The sequence below is a fragment of the Pongo pygmaeus genome, chromosome 23 (assembly GCF_028885625.2).
Source record: "Pongo pygmaeus isolate AG05252 chromosome 23, NHGRI_mPonPyg2-v2.0_pri, whole genome shotgun sequence".
NCBI lineage: Eukaryota > Metazoa > Chordata > Mammalia > Primates > Hominidae > Pongo > Pongo pygmaeus.
Genome location: NC_085931.1, coordinates 33195108 through 33219064, shown reverse-complemented (window position 1 = coordinate 33219064; position 23957 = coordinate 33195108). Strand labels below are relative to the sequence as shown.

General features: G+C 46.4%; 1 protein-coding gene across 12 annotated transcripts in view; it reads right to left on the bottom strand.

The window, feature by feature from the left end:
- The window catches only part of LOC129022910 (protein HIRA), a 107396-nt gene that overhangs the window by 62279 nt on the left and 21160 nt on the right, over positions 1 to 23957 (bottom strand). For 7 of the 12 annotated variants that reach the window (XM_063662845.1, XM_063662842.1, XM_054469248.2 and 4 more), the window contains 9 exons: positions 21783 to 21893; positions 20484 to 20574; positions 19094 to 19188; positions 11300 to 11395; positions 10095 to 10255; positions 7646 to 7813; positions 5411 to 5524; positions 1783 to 1853; positions 1026 to 1131 (listed from right to left, as the gene is read on the bottom strand). In XM_063662845.1, the coding sequence (XP_063518915.1) occupies positions 1026 to 1131; positions 1783 to 1853; positions 5411 to 5524; positions 7646 to 7813; positions 10095 to 10255; positions 11300 to 11395; positions 19094 to 19188; positions 20484 to 20574; positions 21783 to 21861 (981 nt within the window). In that variant the 5' untranslated portion in view covers positions 21862 to 21893. Of the gene's footprint in view, positions 1 to 1025; positions 1132 to 1782; positions 1854 to 5410; positions 5525 to 7645; positions 7814 to 10094; positions 10256 to 11299; positions 11396 to 12388; positions 12502 to 18770; positions 18840 to 19093; positions 19189 to 20483; positions 20575 to 21573; positions 21899 to 23957 lie in introns of those variants that run through there. The other 5 variants (XM_063662846.1, XM_054469250.2, XM_054469249.2 and 2 more) reach the window with 4 other exon arrangements.

The window sequence follows — 23957 nt, the reverse complement described above, 5'->3', positions numbered from 1 at the left end:
CCCAGCTTGTGACTTGGGAAATGGTAAGCAGATGGGTTATTAGGCTCCCAGAGTGACTCCAAGGGAATGCATAGTGATCCCAGGTACCTGATGACAGTGACAAGGTTGGAGGAGGACCTGAGGCCACTGAGATACTCATTCCTTCATGGAAAAATGATGGGGTGGCAGGCTCCATTCTAAGTGTAGTCATTAAGGCAGACCTCTCCCCCAAAGGGGTTCACATTTTAGTGAGGAGGTCACACTGTAGGTTAAGAGGAAGCTTCCACCAGCAAATAAGGTCATGGGGAGAGCTGCCAGCCTGCTCTGGGCTTTCACAGAGCTCCCTTCAGACACATACACACATCCCACCAAGTGGGGGCAGGTTTCTAAGCCTATGGTAGGTGAAGCTGGGCTTTTCTCAAAGCCTGGCAGAAGGGCACAGAGACCCCATCACCCCAGCAGAGCACAGAGGGGAGGCAGCCTGGCCCAGAGGCAGCAGGCCTGGTTCACTCTTCTGACCTAAGGGTCACATACAGTCTGGGCAAAGAGCCATGCTATTTTCTGAGGCTTAGTTTCCATATCCACGAAATGGATGAGCCTTGCCTTGAAGGGTTTTGTGCAATTTAAATGAAATCGTATGTGCAAAACACATTCCCAGAGCCTGGCAGACAATGCGTTCTAAGAAATGACCAATATTACTACCATGAAGGGGAAAGTGACATGAGCAGGGGCCCCTGAGGAGTCACTTCAGCTCTTTCCCAGGGCAAAAACCTCCCAGTGGATGGCCTATTATCAGCTCAAAAAAGAGATGCCTAAAATAGTTCTACTCTTAACTCCAGGACTTATTTCTGAAATGGGGACTCATTTTTTAATTAATCTATTTTGTAAAGAAGGATTACAAGATATAAAAGATGAATACCCCATTACATGTTAAGAAATGACTTGTCTGTGTATCCCACAAGAAGAGGGTGTAGTCAAAGGGGTCTCTCAGAGTTACTGTGGCTATGGCCACAGAGCACCCAGCAGCACAAGCGCTGTCAGCCTACCTTCTCCTCCTCGCTCAGGGGATCGCCAAGCTCATCCTGGGAGAAGTCGAGGAATGCCACAGAGCCGTCCATAGAGCACACCAAGATGCCCAGCCCATTCAGAGTCCTGAAAGACACGGCCATCAGCAGCCTGGTAGCAAGAGCCCCAGGCAGACACACATGCCGCAGTAGCTGGCCTGTGAGGATGGTGGGCAGTGTTCTAGGGAGATGCTGGAAACTCCTGCTTCCCTTCTGTGGCCTGAGGGTGGGAGGGGGCAGGGGGCGACAATTGTGTCCCAAAGGGCCCTGGCGTTCTTCAGCTCTAAGCAGGTGTACAAAGTATCCTTTACCATATATTCTGTAAGAATTTTCAATTTTACTTATCTTACTTTTGAAACTATTAAAATAAAAAAAAACTTGACAAAGTATACATATAAATCAGGTCACTGAGAAGCAGAAAGTGTGCTTCTGACTTTGGTTCATGCAATGACAGAGTAAAGTGGAACATACTAGGATTACGTCATTCTCCTCGTCTTAGACAAATCCTGAAAAGGCATTTTCCAGTGGCAAATTCTACACAGGCAGGACATTCTCGCAGCAGCAGGTACACTGCTGCCAGTTCCCAAATTGCGTGCAAACAGCACTCTTGGTCTGCGCTACTATGACACCTGGGGAGGGGCCACTGGCCACCTGACCCTAGTCACATCCAGGAGGCCTCATGTTCCAATGTGTGGCTTCTCCTTTCTTAACCTATTCCTGTAAGTAGAATCCACCTTACCAGGAAATATCCATGATGGATTTGTCGAACAGTTCATGGATGACCACCAGCGGCCGTTTTAGACATGTGAGCTGGAAGGAAAGACACAGTTAAGGTTAATGAAATTACTGAAATCCCCTTCTGTATTCAGCTCAGTCAACATAACCAACCTAGAAGCCTGGGTCAAAGTGGCTGCTGATATTTAAGGCATCTTCAACTCTATTCAAACTGCAGCTGCAGAGATCCCAAACTGTGGGAACCAAAGCCTGCCAAAAATGTGCATGCTACCTAGAGTGGACCCTGCCTCCAGGGCTTGCTGTGGTCTGACAGGGGAAATAGCTTTATACACAGACAACTAGCAACGGAGAAGGCAAAGTGGGAGTGGGTTTCTGAAGGGCTATGGTCGGAGCAGAGGGACAGCCCCAGGGTGGACCTCTGAGAGGGTCTATGGAGCAGGAGACATGATGCCAAAGCCTAGACAGGGGATGAGGCACCCTGAGAGAGAACACAACACATCTTCCCTGGGCCCAAGGGACTCTGGTACACATTTATCCAAGGCTCATTCTATACTATGTGTAGGTAGTACAGAAATACACACCTGGGCCCTTAATCTAGGACCAGTTACTGACTATTAATACTTTGATGAGTTATTGTCTTCTATTTTGTGCAAATATTTATTTTATTCTTCAAAGTAAGAATTTATTTTATTCTTCATAGTTGTGTCTGCTTTTTCATTTAACACACAATAAGTATGTCATTAAATATCCTGTAAAAGTCTCTTTTGGATGACTGCATAGCATGCACTGTGCATATTCTCTATCGAGTCACTCAATTGCTGGCATACACTCTGACTCCACGTTCCCACGACTATGGTAGGCTCTTCCTCTTGTGCGCAAGTGCCCGGCTACCCTGCTGGCTGGCCCTGAACTGCAGGATGATGGGCTGGGAAGAAACACACTTCCTCACGGGATGGTGGGCTCCCATAGGTGCTGCTGCAGCTTCTGCGAGGCTGTGGGGCTGAGCGTCCCAGTGCAGCCTGAGACTGCTATGTGGGGAAGGAGAAGCTGTGTCTACCCTAATGTTGGAGAGGGGGCTGAAGTCTGAACTATCTGGAACCCACATTAAGAATCTTGCCTTCACCCTAATTCCACTTCTAGAAAAAGCTACCTTGTCCCTCCTCTCATAAATGTGCCTACAGACCCCTCAGAAATCTACAGGCTGTGTGACTGCCTAACCTGAGCATTCTAAGAAATATGGGCATCATAGTCAGTGATGTTTTGGTTGCAGCACCACAAACAGGGCCTCTGGCTGGGAGGAAACAGGGAAGGTCCCCTGAACGGCAATCTGTGGTTCAGGTTCCAGAATGGGTGTTAAGTGAATACTTGGCCTAAAAAAAAAAAAAAAATCACAACGCACACAGTAATATATTTCTCTATAACAAACTAATAAATGCAGCCAGAGGATAACCTTGAAACCCAGAACTTCAAACTTGCTCTGCTTATAGGGACACTTTATTACAAAATGAAAAAAAAAAATTAATGTGTGTGCACTTTGCTTTATCAAACTTTAAATATATTGGTACCTTGATGCTCAGCACCAAGACTGCTTCCTGCACTGCATGCGGAGGTGTCTCTCACCACACAGTCAGGTCACAGCACACCAGCCCCTGGCAGTGAGAAACTTAACCCTTCAGGAGCCCTCACTTAGAAACCGCCACAGTTCTTACCCTTGGGTTCTCGCTCGCCAACTACCATTGAGTATATCTGCTGAGAACCTGCTCTGTAGAGGGCACTGAGTTAGGAAGGTGAGGGGAACAATGAAACTGAAGACACATCAGGCTGGGTGTGTGGCTCACACCTGTAATCCCAGCACTTTGGGAGGCCGAGGCGGGCGGATCACCTGAGGTCAGGAGTTTGTGACCAGCCTGGACAACATGGTGAAACCCCATCTTTACTAAAATTACAAAAAAATTAATCGGGTGTGGTGGCCTGTAATCCCAGCTATTCAGGAGGCTGAGGCAGGAGAATCTCCCCTGAACCCGGGAGGCGGAGGTTGCAGGAGAATCTCGCTTGAACCCGGGAGGCGGAGGTCGCAGTGACCCAAGAAGCCAAGATTGTGCCACTGCACTCCAGCCTGCTGGGCAACAGAGGGAGACTCCGTCTCAAAAAAAAAAAAAAGGAGCTGAAGACATCGCCTCATTTCAGGGGATCCAGCGAGTGAGGAGTACTAGGCTCACAACCTTACCCATCACAACATCACCCAGGGGTGATATGGACTAATTAATGGAGGCGTCGGCTTTCTGTGTGTCTTTTTCTGTGGACATAAGCACTTATCTGTCTTGGTTATACGCCGAGGAGTGGAAGTGCTCTAGGTCATACGCTTAGCTGTGGTAGAAACTGCCAGACAGTTTTCCCAAGTGCTCATGCCAGCGTAAACACCTGTCAGCAACACCTGTCAGCAATGTATCAGTTCCAGCTTATCATGTCCTTGCTGACACTTGGTACTATTTTTTTGTTTTTTTAATTTTAGAACTCTACTCATAGGTATGTACTCATAAATGAAAACGTATGTCCACATAAAGACATACAAGAATGTTCATATCAGCTTTAGTCATAATATCTCAAAACTGGAACAATCTTAATGTCCATCAACAGGAGACTGTATAAACATATTGTGGTGTATTCATACAGTGGAACGCTACACCAAAATTATAAGGAATAAAATACTGTTAAGTGCAGCAACATACACGAATCTCAAAAACACGGTGCCAAGCAAAAGAAATGAAGACACAAAGAAGCAAGTACCACACAATTGCATTTATATGAAGTTCAAGAACAGGCAAAACTCATCAGTGTAACAGAGGCCATTAGAGTGGTTGCTTTGGTGGTGAGGGAGGTCTTGACTGGGGAGGGACAAAGGGACAAAAAGGAGTGCTCTAGGCAGTGATGACACTGGTGTGTAAACATGTATGACAACTCACCAAGCTGTACCTTTCAGGTGAATACACTCTATATAAAAAGATTTTTCTTTTTCTTTTTCTTTTTTTTGAGACGGAGTCTCGATCTGTTGCCCAGGCTGGAGGGCAGTGGCGCGGTCTCAGCTCACTGCAAGCTCTGCCTCCCAGGTTCACACCATTCTCCCGCCTCAGCCTCCCAAGTAGCTGGGACTACAGACGCCCACCACCACGCCCGGCTAATTTTTTGTATTTTTAGTAGAGATGGGGTTTCACTGTGTTAGCCAGGATGGTCTCGATCTCCTAACCTCGTGATCTGCCCGCGTCGGCCTCCTAAAGCGCTGGGATTACAGGCGTGAGTCACCGCGCCCAGCCATATAAAGATTTTTCTAATAGGAAGCAAGCCCAACATGCTGCTCATGGCATTGACGACTGAGGGTGCTGCCTGAGTCTGGACACAAGAGCTGGTCTAGCTGGGGGTCAAGGTGGCCTCTCCTGGCTGGGCACAGACCCAGTCTTCAGCACTTCCTTCTGGGAGAGCAGGAGAGCCTGTGAGCTTCCAAAGAGGGGCTGACCCCAGGTGCAGAGTAGAAGTACACTCTTAGCATCACCCAAAGCAGGTCTCTTTCCTCCACTTGCTACTTTACCAACCTACACCTCCCGTCCTGCAACAAAAGCTCAGGATAGCAGGCTCACCCAGACAGAAAGCGAGCGGTCCTTGCTGCCAACAGCACAGCAGCAGTACGGGCAGCTGGGCTTCGCAGAACTCCCATTCTTCTGCTTCTTTTTGAAGATTTTTGGGTTGAATTTCTAAAGCCAAATAACAAATGTTAAAAATAATTAATCAAGCATCACGCATGTCCCCTGTGCCCAAGTCCCAGCCCACTAAAGGGAGTCTCCCACAGACATTCTCTGAGCCCAGGCACTGAGCATGCATTTCATCTTCCTGACCACCTATGAGGCATCTGGCTGATGATGGAAAGGAAGCTTAGGGAGGTCAGAAAGTATGTGCGGAGGCACCAAATGAGTAAGCTGGGAAATGCAGATTTGAAACTAGAGCTACCAAACTCTCCATTTCTGGAGCATGCCAAGTAGAGGGGATGCGTAGCTACTGAAACTAGCCTTCTCAATTCCCTCTGGCCTGGCAGGGCCAGCCCTAGGACTTGCGGAAAAGCTGAGCCTGCAAGGGGGCTTCAGAAACAAAGACCTACTCACTCCCTATCTCCTAAGGGAGGCCAAGGGGATGGGCAGGAGGGGTGTGAATCTCTGAATTCCTTCTTGCCTCACTGCATTTGTTGTTCAGTCATAACCGTCTAGCAGAGATCTGCTCAGTCAGAGTCATTTGTGATCTCCCTGGGCCAGTGACCATAGCAATATCACACAAAGGTGCTTGGTTGGCTGCTTAGTCCAGGGAACTACCCCGAGAGTAACTTGTCTTTGTTTCTGGAAAGGATGAAAGCACTCACTGAGCTCCCAGACACCTTCCTGGATTTAAAGGGGGTGGGCGCTCTGGGAATCCCCAACCTAGGACAACTGAGGGCAGAGGAAGGAGGGTTCCTAAAAGCCTGGTGTCAGGTAGCCTAGAGATGTTTTAATTCCAGAGGGCAGGCAGGAATGGCCGGGGTGCACAGAGACTGGAGAAGATGGAACTCAGAGGTGTGTCCCTGGGCTTACTGTCTCTAACACCAATGAGGCTGCAGGGCCTTGGGAGCTCTGTGAGCCATAGGCAGGCGTCGTGATCTCCCAGAGCCGCTAACAAAGTGGTTGTGAGGACTGCATGGGAGAATCATGTAGAACACTAACCATGAAGCACTGATTTCCAAAGACTTTGGCAACAAAGCTCTGGTTCAAACAAAACCCTACATGGACTCCAAAACAAAAAAATTTAATAAGTAATATTTTATTCATACAAAATTTGTGTTTTAAGGTACAATATATGATACTTATTATCTTTATTTTTTTTTTGAGACGGAGTCTCGCTCTGTCGCCCAGGCTGGAGTACGGTGGTGCAATCTCAGCTCACTGCAACCTCCGCCTCCCGGGTTCAAGTGATTCTCTTGCCTCGGCCTCCTGAGTGGCTGGGATTACAGGCGCATGACACCATGCCCAGCTAATTTTTGTATTTTCAGTAGAGACGGGGTTTCATCATGTTGGTCAGGCTGGTCTCGAACTCCTGACCTCATGATCTGCCCACCTCAGCATCCCAAAGTGCTGGCATTACAGGCATGAGCCACTGTGTCCGGCCGATACTTATTATCTATTTAAACACAGGCAAAAATGAGTCCATTTTCATCAGGGTCTTGGATGATCCTTCACTTTTATCAACCTTAGCCACCAATCTGTTTATTTTATTTGGCTGCCCAGTGTTGAGAAAATCCTGGTTCTCACAGATTATTTGCAACTACTTAACAGCTTGCCTTGGGCTCTGTCAGGACACTATTTAATTAAAGTCATGGAGAAGCATAAGGTGAGTGGCCAGACAACTCTCATGCCTAAGGACTGACAGCAGTTCATGCCTCTGAGCTCTTCACCTGCCGCAGCAAGATCTGGCAGCAGCTCCCAACTCAGTGATCCATGGCATGGCCTTGCACCTGTGGTTGATGCTGCCAGGTGTGGGGACAAGCACAGTGCTTGGTGGGTATACCAGAATCGTACCTGTATTCACTGGAGCCAGGTGAGGGGGGGACCGTGCTTGGGCACCCTGAGCATACCTGAGTGTGTAAAAGGCTGATGTGGAGCTACGATGTTCCTAACCCAAGACTGATTTTGGTGATGTTCACTATGTAAAGTTTGCCAATAAATCAACCAAGTACGTACTCTATTTTGTAAAATTAGCTTTTAAATATTTAAGTATAACTATTCAAAATAAACCAATAATTAATATTTGCTGAATCTTGGAGCCCATCTCCCTTCAGTTCCCTGGGCACTCACCACAACAGTCACAGCTTTCCGGTGCCCAACAAAGTCCATGTTTGTCTTCCATCCCTCCCGTTCGATGATCTGGGCAGTGGGGCCTGAGTTGTTCATGGCATGGGCAGACACCAGGTAATGCCCATCAGGTGACCAGCTGAGCCGCAACACATGGGTCGTTCCTCCACACTGAAAGAAGCATCTGCACTTGAAAGGAGCTAAAGGCCACCTTTGTGACCAAAACTCTGGCCTCAAGGACAAAGTTAAACTTCAATTTATAAATGTGTGATGGTGGAGCATGCACCCCAAGCTTCTGGCTACACTGACAGCTTCTGTCTCACCAGATGGCCCAACCAAAAAGGGCTCTGTGAAATGAATTTGGAAACTGCAGCATCCTACACTCCCCCAGAGGAGCTGAACAAAGAAATATAGTACAGAAGTGTATGCCCTGAGGAGATCTGCAGGAAGGCTACCTGTTTGAACCATAGCCTCTGCGTGGGCCAAATCTCTCTGGCCACTGACCCAATTTTTCTGTGTAGCACCTGTTAACCCACAGCATGGCATCTGCACAGCATCCTCAAGATATACTCTGGCGGAGAAAAAGCCCTTTTTAACCCAGGAGCCTGGCAGAAGCCTGTGTCTGTAATGCAGCTGATGACCATGAGGCACCACCTACTCTCTTGAGCCTGCTGCCTCACCCAAAGGGTGGTGAGGACACCTGCAAGGGAGAAGAGGTTTGTAACGTCCTTATAAACTGTAAAAGGAACAGTAGAAAGGCACTGTTTCCCCAGTCTGGACTGGGGGCTGAGGCAGAGCATCCCTCCACATTATCCCTCCTGCAAAAAGAGATGACATGGGTCCAGAGCCAGCTCCTTGAAGCTCAAGGTGGGCCCAGGGCAGTTCTAAAGACTTAAGGGTTAAGATCATGACCTCACAGCTCTAGAGCAGGACATGACAAACCAGGGCCTGAGTGTAGTGAAATCACCCACCTCAACTCTCAGCCTAGGCCATAGATCCACCCCCTACCTGGAAGGATGGGCCCACCCAGTAGAGGCTGAAGAGTACTACCACCTCCTGCTGGTACTCAAGACACTCCTAAAGCCGTCCCTAGGAGTCCACCTCATGGGACCCCACTGCCTGGCAGTCAGAGCCCTGAGGAACTCCAGAAGGAGCAAAAGCTCCTTAGGGCAAGACTAAGGTAAAAACCAGTACTCATATACCTAGCCCAGGAGGTGGTGTTGTGTGGGAAGAACTGAACATATGACTATCACTTTACTTTTGCAGCTATCCTGACCAGTGGGCAAATGTATGCTCTTCCTGCAAACCTTCCCTCATGTGTCCCTCGCTCTGTGAAGTCTTTCCTGATGCACTCACCTCTCCTGGGCTGTTTCTGCACTCTGGACAACTCCATCATCATGCAACTAATGGGAATGCCTGTCTTTCCTATGGGGCTTTAAGCTTCAAGAGGAGAGACTCCATCTCAATCCACTTTTATTTCCCTGTGCCCAGTTATTGCCTTCTACACAGTAGACACTTAATAAATGTCTAATGAACAATGGTGATCTTGAGCTCTCATTCCATTTGAAATCAGAACTCAAATAAACAAAGAGAGATTAAAATACCAGAGAAGCTACTGCAGTCTGATCTCCAAACATGTGCAAACTGTACTGCTAACTCCAGCCAGGAAAAAAGGCCCCTGAACTGCAGGGTGCATATCAACAAGCACAGCACAGTCGAGGATAGCACAAGAGTCTCCTCCATCCTGCCCTGGCCCCCAACAAGCTGCTCTGTGGGAGGCTCAGAGTAAACTCCACACTATAAGAAGCAGTTTTATCCACGTCTGTGGGAGTGAGCTGGGTGACAGAATGATGTGGAGACATCTCTAAGGTTCACTTCAACTTTAAACCTATAAATCCGGGCCAGGCGCAGTGACTCATGCTTGTAATCCCAGCACTTTGGGAAGCTGAGGCGGGTAGATCACCTGAGGTCAGGAGTTCGAGACCAGCCTGGCCAACATGGCGAAACCCCATCTCTATTAAAAATACAAAAATTAGCTGGGTGTGGTGGTGGGCACCTGTAATCCCAACTACTCAGGAGGCTGAGGCAGGAGAATCGCTTGAACCCAGGAGGCAGAGCTTGCAGTGAGCCGAGATTGTGCCACTGTACTCTAGCCTGGGCAACAAGAGCGAAACTCTGTCGCCAAAACAAAACAAAAAACAACAAAACTATAAATCCCTTTCATTTCAAAGTTGGAAATTAAACAGAGTCTCAGAAATGAAGGATTTTGTATTATCTGATTCCTAGGGCCAGAGTCCCACCCCAGAGAGCCTTGGTGAATCCGCTCAGTCCCCCGGACTCTGTGCATTCCTCAGGTGGCCTGGCCCACGGCCAGCTCCCTCTCTGTACACAGAAGTCAGGAAGGGGCTGGGGCAGCTGCTGGGGCTCAGCTCCCTGAGCTGTCCCCACTTACCTCATCAAAAGGCTTGGTGATGCTGGTCTCCAACTGCCAGTCCAGCGTCCTCCACACCTTTAAGCTGCGGTCATCAGCTTGAGAAGCTATGTATTTACCAACAGGGTCCCATGTCAACCCTTTGACCAAGCCAGAATGACCTCTCAGAGTAGCCAGAATTTCTGTGAAGAAAAAAGGAATGTGGAGAGGTGTCATCTGGGGGAAACGTGACCTGCAATCCATGGGCCATGGGATGGATATGCAAGAGAGGGGACTCAGCAGTCTGCCATGGACAGCGCCCACACCAGGCAGAAGCAGAAGGGCCTCCTCATTTGATCTCCACCAAGGCAAAAGCCAACTGAAGAAATGACAGCATCAAGGAGGCAGGCACCAAGGGGCTAGTTCTGATCCAGGTCTTATCTGTATCTAGCGGCCCTGCCTATGGCTGCCCTTCCTGGGCTGTGACACCAGCACTTCTGACGTTAGCCTCCCTGGTAGCTCCCTGATAAGGAGGAGGCCTACCAGCTCAAAGGGCCTGACTGTGGCTGAGTCTTTTGTAAGTTATGGCTGAAGACAAAGGTGTGTACGACGGTACCCCATATAGATCTGTAATCCAAATGCTACTCCAGTCTCTAAAGCTGCCCTCTCCATAGCCAAACTGAGTGTTTCCACACATGCTGGTGGCTTTCAAAGAGTTAAAATGACCTGGATTCATGAGGAAAGCATACTTCAAATACAGAGCTGAAATATGAGAAGAATTTTACTAGTTATAAACTGCAGCACTGTGCCAGGTTATGCCATCTGTTGTGACTTTAAACACAATGAATAAGAAAAATCAATCTTTTGCAAAACTGGGTTTGTGTTAGCCCGTATCTGCTCAAGGGTTTCACAGAGGAGATGGTGACTGAGCTGAGCCCAGAGCCCAGTGGTGGGGGTGCACACAGCAGGTTTAGGAGCACCAGGGTCCCCAACAACAGCTGCCCATCCACTACCCTCCTGATCTGTGGCATGCCATGCTAGCACTCAGTTACTATTTTTCTTAAGCATGAATCTCTTTTTAAAGCTTAAACAAATGTAACTGATAAAGAAAAACTGACAAGACACATAAATCCTAGGACACTGTGACACATCTGTTGCCACCAAGACTAAGGAGACAGCCCAACCCCTGCTCCAGAAACCGACAGGCAGTACTGCTTGCTGTTAACCAGTCAGAGGAGGCCCCAGACCTGGGAACTTTACAGCATTCCAGATGACGACAGTGTTATCCACGCTGCACGAGGCTAGCCAGGCATCATGGGGAGACCATGCTACATCCATCACATCTGAAAGAAGACAGAGGGTTCTGGTGAGATCTCTTACCTGGCGATGCCCTTGTCTATTAGCTTGGCCAGTGCCCCTGGGACCTGGGACCATCATAACCACTCTGGTATTTTTTAACCAACCTGAAAAAACTCCCCCCAGGATTTTTCAATTGGTCATAAATTTAAAGCATCTAACCGACCCCAGTGCCTCACTCCTTTTACAGACGAAGCAACTGAGGGCATGGTTCAGAGCTTGGGCACCACATGGCACCACACCCATGCATGAGAGCCTGCTACTTCGTGGGTCTGTGGCCTGGAGCATGCTCCTCAGCCCTGCTGACTTGCTTTGCCAATCGTAACAGGGCCTTCCTCCGAGAGCCTTCTGAGCATGAGACACGGTGGGTAAAGCACATGGCAGAATGCCTGGCACAGTCAGAACTCCAGGGCTGCTGACAACTGAACATAAGTCATCTTGAGGCCCTCGTCTGGTTCATGGACTGGGTCTCATCTCCCAGACCCTGACAGGAGTACCCCTTCACTACGGAGCCTCCAAACAGAATTAATCACATTCACTTCTTTGTGACTCCATTTTATCATTTGTCAAGTGCAGATTAAAAAACCAAATCTAGGCCAGGTGCAGGGACTCACGTCTGTAATCTCAGCATTTTGGGAGGCTGAGGTGGGCAGATCGCTTGAGCCCAGAGGTACAATACCAGCCTAGGCAACATGGCAAAACCCCATCTCTACAAAAAATTGGCTGGGCGTGGTAGCACATGCCTGTATCCCCAGCTACACAGGGGGTTGAGGTGGGAGGATCACTTGAGCCCAGGGAGGTTAAGGCTGCAGTGAGCCATGATTGTACCACTGCACTCCAGGCTGGGCAACAGAGTAAGACCCTGTCTCAAAAAACAAACAAAAAAACCAATGAAACAAAAAACCCCAAAACCTATCCTCATAGGGTCACTGTAAGGATTAAATGTGATAAACTGCTGCAACACCATGCCAGGCACACACCAAGGCATCGATGAGGGTCCGCTGTGACGATGATGCCAACCTTGCCTATCCTGCCATCAGGGGTGAAGGGCGCAGTCTTAGTTATTTCTCTAACCTCAGCGCCTGGTGCAGTGCTAGGTATACAGAAGAATGATTGGTGAGTTGAAGAAACAAACATAGCAGCAAGGTAATAGCTATCAAGTCCTTTCTTTGTACAAGAGTTAAATATTCCAAATATCTATTGTATTTTTTCCAGTTTAAAAAAAACTATAGTAACAGCTTAACAGGTTTTTTTTTTTTTTCAAATGTCTCACATGCTGTGGTTCACATTTTGTATTCTAAATGCCTGTGTGATCTTCACAGCTTCTTTCCTTTTTTGCCCTGCATTCTAAGTGGTTGAGAGTATTCACTACTATTAATTAACCTAATTTAACACTGAAGATTAACTGGATTCTGGTTTTTTGGGCCCGTGTGTATGTCTCACTCTCCATACTCCAGATTATTTCTCTGAGACGCATACCCCAGAGTGGGAATCCTGGGCAGAATATCTGAGCATCCTCATAGGTCTGGATTCTCATACAACTGTAGACTGCTTTTCCAAGATCCCTGTGGTTTTACATTTCTACATGCAGACTGTTTGCTTCAAAACTCCCTTATTAGCATTGAGGATGATGACTTTTTCCCCTCCCGACTTATTTATTAAGTACAATTTTATATTTAAAATTTTTAATTAGATTATTAGTGAAAGCGTTTGTCTCTTATCTAATGTCTTTTTGGACTGATTTGCTGCCTTATTGTGACCATTTGCTGGGAAGTGTTTTGGGCAGTGGGTCTAACAACATAAATGCAGTGCCTACAAAAATGAAGAAAACAACAACTTTCTCTAGTAACTAAACATCCTGGAGGGGCACACATGCAAACGCCAGGACAGCAGGGGAGTGCCCACATCCTAGAACAGAGAATATGTGGTTAGGTGGGAGCCCAGAAAGGAGAAGGGATTTTCTTAGCAATCTCCACAGACACATATAATGCAGCTATTAACTGCAAATTTCACCTCTCTACTTTTTTATACTATAGGAGTTTTATGGAGTAAAGTCTGTTATTCTCCTTTGTGATTTCTTCTATTGCCTTGTTAACCTTGAAAAATATTCTCTCTGTTAGAGGTCTGGTAAATATTCAATTCTATTTTTGCCTTGTGTAGTTATTTAGAATGTTTCTCTTTAGTATCCAGTTTGGTGTGTGCTGTATTTGGTGAGGATCGAAATTAATTTCTCCTCACTAACTGCTTAACAGTTACTACGCCCCATATGAGGAAGAATTCATTTTGATAAGCGATGCCTCCTTTCACAACACACCAACTTCTTAGGTACACTGTAGCCTCTTTCAGTGTTACGAGTTTACCCTCAAACCCATGATGTTTCTATCACTGGAACTTTGAATGTTTTCATCTATAACATTCTTATCCTTCCAGATATGATCCATTAGAATCACTGCTGAGTAAATCCACATACATGACATAATTTTTTCCTAAACTCCCAGTTTGGAGTTTCTGTCTTCAGACTATAGCACCTCCTTTTTGTTATGCATCTACACACACAGGAGACTCTCCCCTCACTTGTAGATTTACATTTCTGGCCACTGTTCTCACCATCATTCTTGGTGACTCCAAGAGGATGATTCTTCTAACACTCCAGGCTTTTGGTTCCTTAAATTCCTCCTTCCCTTCTGATGACCTTGGCTTCCACTACTTTCACCCCACGGTCATGTCCAGAGGCCTTCCATGACAAATCACTGCAATCTGTCTCAATTCCAACCTTCCCACAGGCCAACCATCAGCCCTGTGCTCCTAGATCACCCTCAGCTCCAACAGCACTTTCACGCCACCGGGAACTCCGATCTACTGATGCTGCCGTCCCCTCACCACTTGCCAACCACCTGGTCCTTACCTCTCTCCTCCAGCTGAGAGCCCACCACCACTCCCCCTTTTCTTCTCCTCCATCTTCCCACATGCCTGACAAAGCTCAGCTCCTCTCCTAGTGTTTTTTGAGTACCCTCCAATGACACCTTTGGCCCAATGACACTACATGAATACTGCACTTGCCTAGGCCCCCAGCACCCTCCATGCTGTCAAGCCCAGCAGTCTACCCTTGGTCTTCACTTTGCCCCTCAGCAATAAGCAATATGCTGCCTGTTCCCCTCTCCTTCAAACACTCTCTTCACTGTCCGTTTTGTTGTTGCTGAGACAGGGTCTCGCTATGATGCCCAGGCTGTTGAGCTACTGGCCTCAAGTGATCCTCATGCCTCGCTTCTTTTCACTGTCTTAACTGGCCTCTCCTTCTAGCTTCTTTTGCTGGTTTCAGCTCTCCAATCCCTAGGCTCATCCTTGGACTCTGCTCATACCCCGAAGCTCATATTTCCAAGATTCATATTTCCAAATGTCTACACAGGATGTCCATTTACACTGGCAAACTTAACATATCCAAAACCAAACTCCAAAAACACTTCCCTTAACAAACATTTCTGTCCCACCTGCAGACTTCCTGCTTCAGGTTACAGCCACTGCATCCTTTCCGCTGTTTGGACCATAGTCCGGGAAGCCATCCTGACTCCTCTGCTTATCTCACATCCCATATTCAATGCACCAGGAAATCCGCCTCTGACCACTTCTCACCACTTCCGTGTTATGACCCAAGTCCAAACCACCATTGTCTCTCCCTTGTTTTTCGGAGCGGCTCCTTTACTAGTCTTCCCAGTGCAGCCCTGAGACCCCCATGGTAGAATCCACACTGCTGCCACAGGTCTCAACTACTCTGCCTAGATCCCTGCTGAGCCTTCATATTCTTGCTCAGAGAAGAGCCTCTACCATGGTCTCGAAGGCACACTCCCTCCCGCACCCTCCTCCCCGGCCCCAGCTCCCAGGGGCTCACTGGGCACACTAAGCACATGTCCACGCTCCAAGGCCTTTGCACTGGCTGTCCCCTCACTGCCATCCAGTCTTCCCTCAAATGTCATCTCCCCACTGGCCCCCAGCACTCATCTTCCAACTCCTTACAGGACTCTGCCTTCTAGGCTCACCTTCAAATCTCCTATACTACTCACTCGTCAGTCTCTTTTACAAGAACAAATCTCCTTGAGAGAAGAACAGTGCCTGGAACATGGCAGGCACTCAATAAATGTTTGGTATGTGGACAAGTAAATATTAATTTGGGAAAAAATGTATTTCGTCTTTCAATTTATGAAGCCATTTTCTATCTCTCAATGTCATTTTGTATCTTAAAACGTTTGTGATTTAAATCTTAGAAATCTAATTCATTTCTTGGTAAGATTACTTATTCCTGGATATTTATAACTTTTGATCCCACTCTGTATAATTCTCTTTTTATCATTAGATATTCTAATTGGCTATTAGTAGCAAAAGACAAATAATTTAAAATTGTTCTGTTATGAGGCCAATATAAAGACTCATTTTATTAGTTCTAAGTATTTTTCAGTGCTTTATTTGTTCCAAGAGCTTTATTATCCTATGGTTTTTCCTAATACGAAATAATGTCACCTTCATTTCCTTTTTGACTTATTTTCCAGTTTCTATTTAACTGTGTTGCAGAAATTCCAGAGCAACAAATTAAATGACAGCACCCATCATTGTCTTTTCTTGATATAAACCGCAACCAGGCTTAACTGTGAACTGTAATATTTGCCACCGGTTTGAAAAAGACAAAGGACTCTACCATGTTAAGGAAATAGCTTCAGGCCAGGTATGGTGGCTTATGCCTGTAATCCCAGCACTTTGGAAGGTGCATGTGGGAGGATCGCTTGAGCCCAAGAGTTCAAGACCAGCCTGGGTAACATAGTGAAACCCCATCTCTACAAAAAATAAAAAAAATCAGCCAGGTATGGTGATGCACATCTGTAGTCCTAGCTACTCAGGAGGCTGAGGCAAGAGTTCAAGCCCAGGAGTTCAAGGCTGCAGTGAGCCGTAATTGCACCACTGGATTTTGCCTGGGTGACACAGTGAGACACAGTCTCAAAAAAAAAAAAAAAAAAAAAAGAAAAAAAGAAAAAGAAAAGAAATATCTTCCCATGGGCATTTTAAAAAAAGCATTTTTAATAGGAACTGATGTTGAATTGTCTAATGTTCCTTTTAAAACACCTAAGATGACTGTAGCTTTTCCTATCTAACTTCCTAGTATGTAAAGTTATATTAATAGATTCCCTTGTACTACACTTACAAGTCACATTTAATCATAATAAATTACTGTTTCTGGCCGGGCGTGGTGACTCACGCCTGTAATCCCAGCACTTCGGGAGGCCAGGACAGGCAGATCACAAGGTCAGGAGATCAAGACTATCCTGGCTAACACGGTGAAACCCTGTCTCTACTAAAAATACAAAAAAAAATTGGCCGGGTGTGGTGGCACGTGCCTGTAGTCCCAGCTACTCAGGAGGCTGAGGCAGGAGAATCGCTGGAACCCGGGAGGTGGAGGTTGCAGTGAGCCGAGATCATAACACTGCAGTCCAGCCTGGGCAACAGAGCAGGACTCTGTCTCAAGTAAATAAATAAATAAATAAATGAATAACTGCTTTCAAATGTTATTATATTTACTAGTATTGTTTCTGATTTTTTCTATCTTTATTCATATTATTCTATGCTTTTGTTACATTATTTTTCTTAGGTTTTCTTGTATTTTCCAGATACAATAACCCTGGCTTATACCTTCCTTTCAATTATAAATATTGCTATTGTTCTGTATAATTTTTCTTAAAAGCTCAAAACAATGCACCTACAAGTAATTTAGGACCAAGAAGCATTTCTGAAGATAGCCTTCCATTTCTTCATTGGTTATTATTCTGTTCAGTTTTTCCTAATCCTATGGTATCAATTATGAAAGTTCCTATTTTCTAGAAAATTATTTTTAGTATTTTGTTCTTTAGCTTAATAGTACAAACATTATATTGTACTGTTTGATGTTTTTTTCTGTCTGGATTAAATGTTTTTCTAGATCTTTAACTTCTAATTTTGTTTAGGTTTTTTCTTCCCAACCCCCAATTAAATATACCAAGTATATATTTCTCACACTTTGCTTTTCAAAGATCCGGTTCTTTCTTATTCATTTACTTCTGCCTTTCATTGATTTTTCTTCTTGAATTGTTCTGCCTACACCTGCTACCAGGACCAGTGAGTAATGAGTGTCAGGTCCCCAGCTGAAGGTGGTCAACTCTACTTGTCTGGTAAAGGAGCCCCACTGGGTGGTGGCGTAGGAAAGAGAATGCAAGGCTCTGGTTAGGGCCTTGTAAAAGTCCTCACTTGAGGCCTACCCCACGCTTGGGCACCCTCATAGACATGTGCACCAAGTTCCAGAAAAGTCCAACTAGACTTCACTGTTAGTACTAATAAGTGACACAAATAAGGGCCAATTACACAATTTAATTATCAAACAATAACACAACACTAACCGTTTCAGCTTTCACAAATGTGGACTCAATCTATGGCCGCCACCAAGATGGGTTTGTTCTCCTTTAAACAGTCTACAGAGAATCTGCTAAGCATACACTAACAATGGATTACAGCTGACGCCACCTTCCACACCTCTCACTCTTGCCCTGTCCTCGCCCAGAGCTCCAGGCTCAATTTGAAGGTTTCTTGACATTTCTTCCCCTACCCCTCAAGCCAGGGGCAACCCCATTCTGAACTGGTATCCGTCCCCATAAGCCTGTTGTCCTTAGGGTCTCAGCAGAGGTGATACCTCTGACTAGGCATCCAGCCAGGAATCTATTTCATACCTCTCTGTGCCCTATCCTAAGTATTCCCAAATCGATCTCGTCTTCTCTACCTCAATTATCACAGGCCTAGCTCAGGCCCTGACAGTGTCCATCTGAACGACTGAAAGAACCTCCACTTCACTGAGCTGTCACAATGACCTCTCTGTTGTGCTTCAAAGCTTTTAATGGCTCCCTATCTCTTCCATGACAAGGGACTCCCTCAGTAACAGGGAGCACAAGCTTTCCATGATCCGACCCTCGCATACCTGACCAGCCTCACTTTGTGCTGCTCCCTGCCTTGTCTATAAAGATCCAGCCATGGTGAAATGCCTCCAAATCCCCATTCACACCAAGACTTTCTCACTTATGCTGTACCACCCTGCCTGGAAAACCCTTTGGTCCCTTCCTGGACCAAATGGACTCAGACTCCTAAGTCAAGTCTAAATTGCACTCAACCTGGTATCGTTGACACCTGAGTGTACAGTGCGTGGGCAACCTTCCCCCTCAGTCTAAATTCATAAAATGTGCTTCTTTCCATACCAAGTTTATTTAAAACACTGCAAACATACTCAAGGTCAAGTTGAGAAACTTTTCAATGGGCATCTGTGAGCTGATTTCTGGGGAATAAACAAAGTGTGCTTACGGACTTAGTGATCCGCTGATGAAGGTACTGATTCTGTTCAGCAGGACAAACAGCAGAACGTGGGAAGTTCTACATTAAAGATATAAACATATACCCCATGAGGGCAAGAGTGGGGAGACTGAATGCAGCTGGAGACAGGTAGTGGACCCGGTGACTGCACAGATCTTAAGGGACAGGCAGGGTGTGACTGATTGTGATGGGGTGGGACAGCCCAGACATAGGGCTGCTTTAAGGACCAAACAGTCCCACAGGGGACGTGGCGGTGCTGCTGATCTGAGCCAGATGTCAGGGGCCCACCCACCCCAACAGGCAGTCCCACTCACCGCCTGAATGATTCCGGAGGATGGAGACACACCGCCACTGCTCCACATTGGCAAGCTTACCACTGGAGCCGAACACGGTGCTGGGGCCGATGTACCTGTGTGAGAAAGGGGCCAAAAAGGCACTCATGGAGTGCTCTGGGCACTGCATAGAAATGCTCCCTGCAGCCAGCTTATCAGGGCAGACAGAACAAAGCAAAAACAAACAAGAACTGGAAAGCACTGGGTTGTTGAATAAAAGGGGCTGGTTAGGTGAATTATGATCCATGCACTTGATGAAATACTACACAGCCATTGCAAATCTTGCATGGGAAAACGTTCACAATAAGTGAAAGAAGCAGGCCACAGGACATCACATACAATATGATATCACTTATGTAAAGGAAAAAAACCACATGACATGGATAACATCTATGCATGGAAAATGGATCAGAAGGACACACATCCCAAAATGTCAAAATATTAACTGTAGCTTTCTTTAGGTGGTGTGATGAGGGATATTTTTTCTTTTGTATTTTTAGTTTTCTAAATTGTATACTAAATGTTATTTATGTTGGCTATTTAAAGAAGCAAAATCAACAGTATTTTATTTTTAAGCATCTCACAATGAATCAAATGGCTTTGACATCTGAGGCAGAGAAACCACGCAATCTATAGGTACTAGCCCCCACCAGAGGAGCCAGAGAAGCATCAGTCACCTTGGGCCTGGTAGAGGCAGTGCTGACACACCGATGCTCAGAGCCTCTGATAACACCTTTTGCTCTTGTAGAGCTCATCACAAATCCACAGAGAGTGTGCTGAGATAGCCAAGTAGGCTGAAGAGACAGCCTCTGCCTCTGCTCTTGAAGCCACAGCCACAAGGCCACTCTTGGTGAGCAATGGTGCAGGGTCTGGTGCCCCGGCCTGACTGGCCCAGAGACCTGGGAGCAATGGTTTTCCAGGTGATGGTTAGCTCCTTTTGAGAGTAGAGCAGAGGCTGCCCCAGGTGGGGACCAACAGAGAATAAAGTAATGGCAAAGAGCCTGGACTCTGGATCCCCTGCCCCAGATCCTGGGCAAGAACCAGAGCACCCTGACTTTTAACCATTTTGTATATTGGGCTTCCATGTGAAACTTCATTTGAAAAAACAAAAGCAACGAAGCCCCACCCACATCAGCACTAGAAGAGATCAGACTTTTCAGGTGAGAGCCTGCAGTCCTGCGAGGGGGCAGCTGACCAGGTCTCCTGAATCCCTGGTCAGGCTCCACCTGCTCCTGACCTACATGCACTTCCTACTACTTATGAGGTCAGGGCTATGGGAACTTCAGTGACAGGGTAGGGAAAGGTGACTTTGATAAAGACCAGCAAAGCAGCTTCTAAAAATAAAATGTGAAGAAAGGAAAATGATGCTTACGTAGCCCGCTTCCACACCATAATCAGTTTGTCATCTCCCCCAGAAGCTAAATACATCCCACTGTTTGACCACCGCACACAGTTCACACATGCTGGGAAGAAAAAAAAATAAGGTGATGAAAATCCAGTAGTCATGCCCATTTGCTTTATGTAGAGTTTGGCAAGATGTAAAGGGTTTATAAAATCTAATCTATCTAATCTATTTAAGGCATCTACTGTGTGAGAGCCCCAGAAAAACAATTCAGTTTAAGCACTAACCTACTTGTGCTATAAAAACAAATTACCAGAACAGTCTGGAGGGGGTAAAATATACAATATCTGAGAATCGTTAGTGCTAAATGACATAGTCAATAGAAGGCTTCTTTCCAAGAAAATAAAAAAATGATAACCAAATCTCATTATTTCAAAAGGGTCATCTATTGATGAGACATATTTCTGAGTAGAGATTATTCTCAAAAAAAGAGTATGTGCTAAAAAGGGTCAGATGCTTTTTCTAGATTTTTCAGATGAGCAGTCTGTTACAGTATAAAACTCTGACTTCATCTCATCTGTCAGAGCCAGCTCTTTCACATTCGGATTTTCCAAACTCGTCAGCACTGCAGATTGATTGACTCTGCGCTTATAAGCCAGGATCAGCAGAAATTCCCCCAGGCCCCTGATGGGCCAGAGCCTCCAAGAGCACTCACAACTTGGCCTTTGGGAGACCTGAAAGATGGCTATCAAAGTTGCAGCCCCCACATGGCCCGTGAGTAACATGCTCCAGGTCTGAAGACACTCAGAGGCACGTTGAGAGGACAAGAACACACAGAGCAAAGGAAGGAGCTGACGTCCAAAGGCCAGTGACTGTTCATTAAGCATCTCAGGGGTGGGAAACTAAGGCACTACAGCAGGAAAGGAAACCATGACACTGTCTGATGGCCAAAAGGGTCCTGGCAGAGAGCCTCAGAGTGACACAGTGCCAACCTGAGATGTTTTGGCAAATTGTCTCTTGTGCACCCTTCCCCAGAACCCTACTGTGTCCAGGTCGCTGGCCCCAAAGCCCCATGGAATCAGGCAGTAACGACTCATGAGCAGGAAATCACCACAGGTACCTGCAGACTGTCCAAAGATGGTTCTGTGGGCGGGCCGAGTCTTCTGCCGAATAACTCACCCAGGTGTGCAGCCAACATCTGTGCCTTCAGACAGCAGGCCGAGGGGAGTTACCGCCGCACGGGGCCTTATCTTTCTAATTACAAACACATGTGCTAACCTTGGGCACTCTGCCAACACGCAAAGCCTGCAAAGGGCCACTCTGTAATACCTAAGTGATTGTCCATCTGGCAAAGCATCTTGGGAATATTTTCATCCTTCTCGTCATCCTCCTGGAGGACTGGAGACATATTCCAGATCACAACCTTCCCAGAATCCTGCCCTGGAACGAAGGAGCAGAAATGGCTGAATGTGCAAGGAGTAGAAATTTGATATTAATATTTAATGTCAAATTAAATTAGGGGAAGTCCTCGCTTAGCTTCCATAAATAATAATTAACTAGATCTAAGGAGACTGAATTTAAATTACTAATTTAAGTTACAGAAAAGATGATAAGTACTCATGGGGACCAAACGGAGTGGACTTAGCAGTCAGCAGAAGTCAACCTGACTTTACGAAAATAACTTTAGACTAGCAATCAGGAGGGAACTGAGCTCTGATCTGGCCTCTAACACGGATCCACCAGGGGTCCCTAAAAGGTCTTCATCCCTGCCCAGCACCTAGACTCCGACTCCTTGACTCCTCATCTGTGAAATGAGGAGAAGGGAAAGTCAATGTCACAAGACCTTTTCCATTCTGTGTATACCCTAAAAAGCAAACAGAAAAGCACACCCTAGTGGGGCTTCCCTCCCCTTCCAGGTGCTGCCTGGAATTTAGGCTGTTCCAGAGCCGACTGTTTTGAGACCCAAATGTACCCTGAACACAGGAAAAAGGGCTCATTATCTTGTTATCCACCCTTTGCAGTTACCTACAGACGAGAGACCAACCAAAAGAGGGGATTTAGGGCTCCCGTGGTCAAGAGTTGATGTATTGCTCGGCTAAAAAATATACCCATGCCTTTTAGTAATGATTTCTTTTCTTTCTTTCTTTTTTTTGAGATGGAGTCTTGCTCTGTCTCCCAGGCTGGAGTGCAGTGGCACGATCTCGGTTCACTGCAACCTCCGCCTCCCAGGTTCCAGCGATTCTCCTACCTCAGCCTCCCAAGTAGCTGGGATTACAGGCGAACACCATGACACCCAGCTAATTTTTGTATTTTTAGTAGAGACGGGGTTTCACCATGTTGGCCAGGCTGATTCGAACTCCTGACCTCAGATGATTCACCTGCCTTGGCCTCCCAAAGTGCTGAAATTACAGGCGTGAGCCACCGCGCCCAGCCTTAGTAATGATTTCTAAGCTTTCCATCACTGATATCTAACAAAGTTTAGCCCCTCACTTAATTTCCTATTATAATGGGGCCAAATCCAATGAACATGCCAAAATTACCATAAAGCATGTTTGAAACTGCCTCTTGGCCAATATGTAAAAGTATCTCCAAAACATCTCTGCTGGACCAAGGTGGCAAAATGTGTGTCTTCTGGGTACAGGTGCAAACCCTCTGATTCCTTCAGCTAAGTCCATGTGTTCTCTCTCACGTGCTGCACCTCCTCCTCTCGGGTGCAGTCCACAGCATGGAAGGAGAGAAAGGCTTCCCTACCCACAGCTTCCCTACACTCCCTTCCAGCTCCTTGATTCTGGGTGGAAGCATCTGCTGGAAACCCACCCTGCAGCACCTGGCCTGAGGACCTAGAGCTCACAAAGGCACTCTCTACGTGCTGCCTGGGGAGGCCTGGTTGGAGGGAGGCCCCGCTCTGGGGTAAAGATGACAGGGGGCTGGGCTCTGTGGAATGCTACATTGTGTCACTATATATACATCTTGGTATCCTGGCATGAAGAACAGCTCTGTCTTTCCAAATAGAACCATGCAACATTGCAAAAGATGCTGGCTGAAGCATAAGGGCAATACTACCAATAACAGTTTCAAACGGTGTGGGCTTTCTTACTTGCCCACAGCGTGCTTTCTCTTTAACCTAACTGAATTCCTTTGACGAGAAAATGGGCCTAATAACTACATGATTGATTTAGAAGCTTAAACCACCCTCATTCCCTTTTTTCAGGTGAGAAAAATGCCGACAGAGCCCTTGCCTCTGGGGCTGGGCTTTGCCCACTGGACCACCTACCACTCTCGATGCTCTACAAGTTTGGGGATACAAACTGATTTTAATATTAACTCAATAAACAGAAATCAGAATGATACACTCGCTGCCAAAATATTTACAGAGCGCACACTAAAGCCATAAAAGGATTTTGATTTTATTCATTCAGATAACACATTATAACTGTACATTTTAAACAGCGTTGCATCCATACTGAAAAATAGCAAGTATCCCCTCTACAGCTAATACAAGGT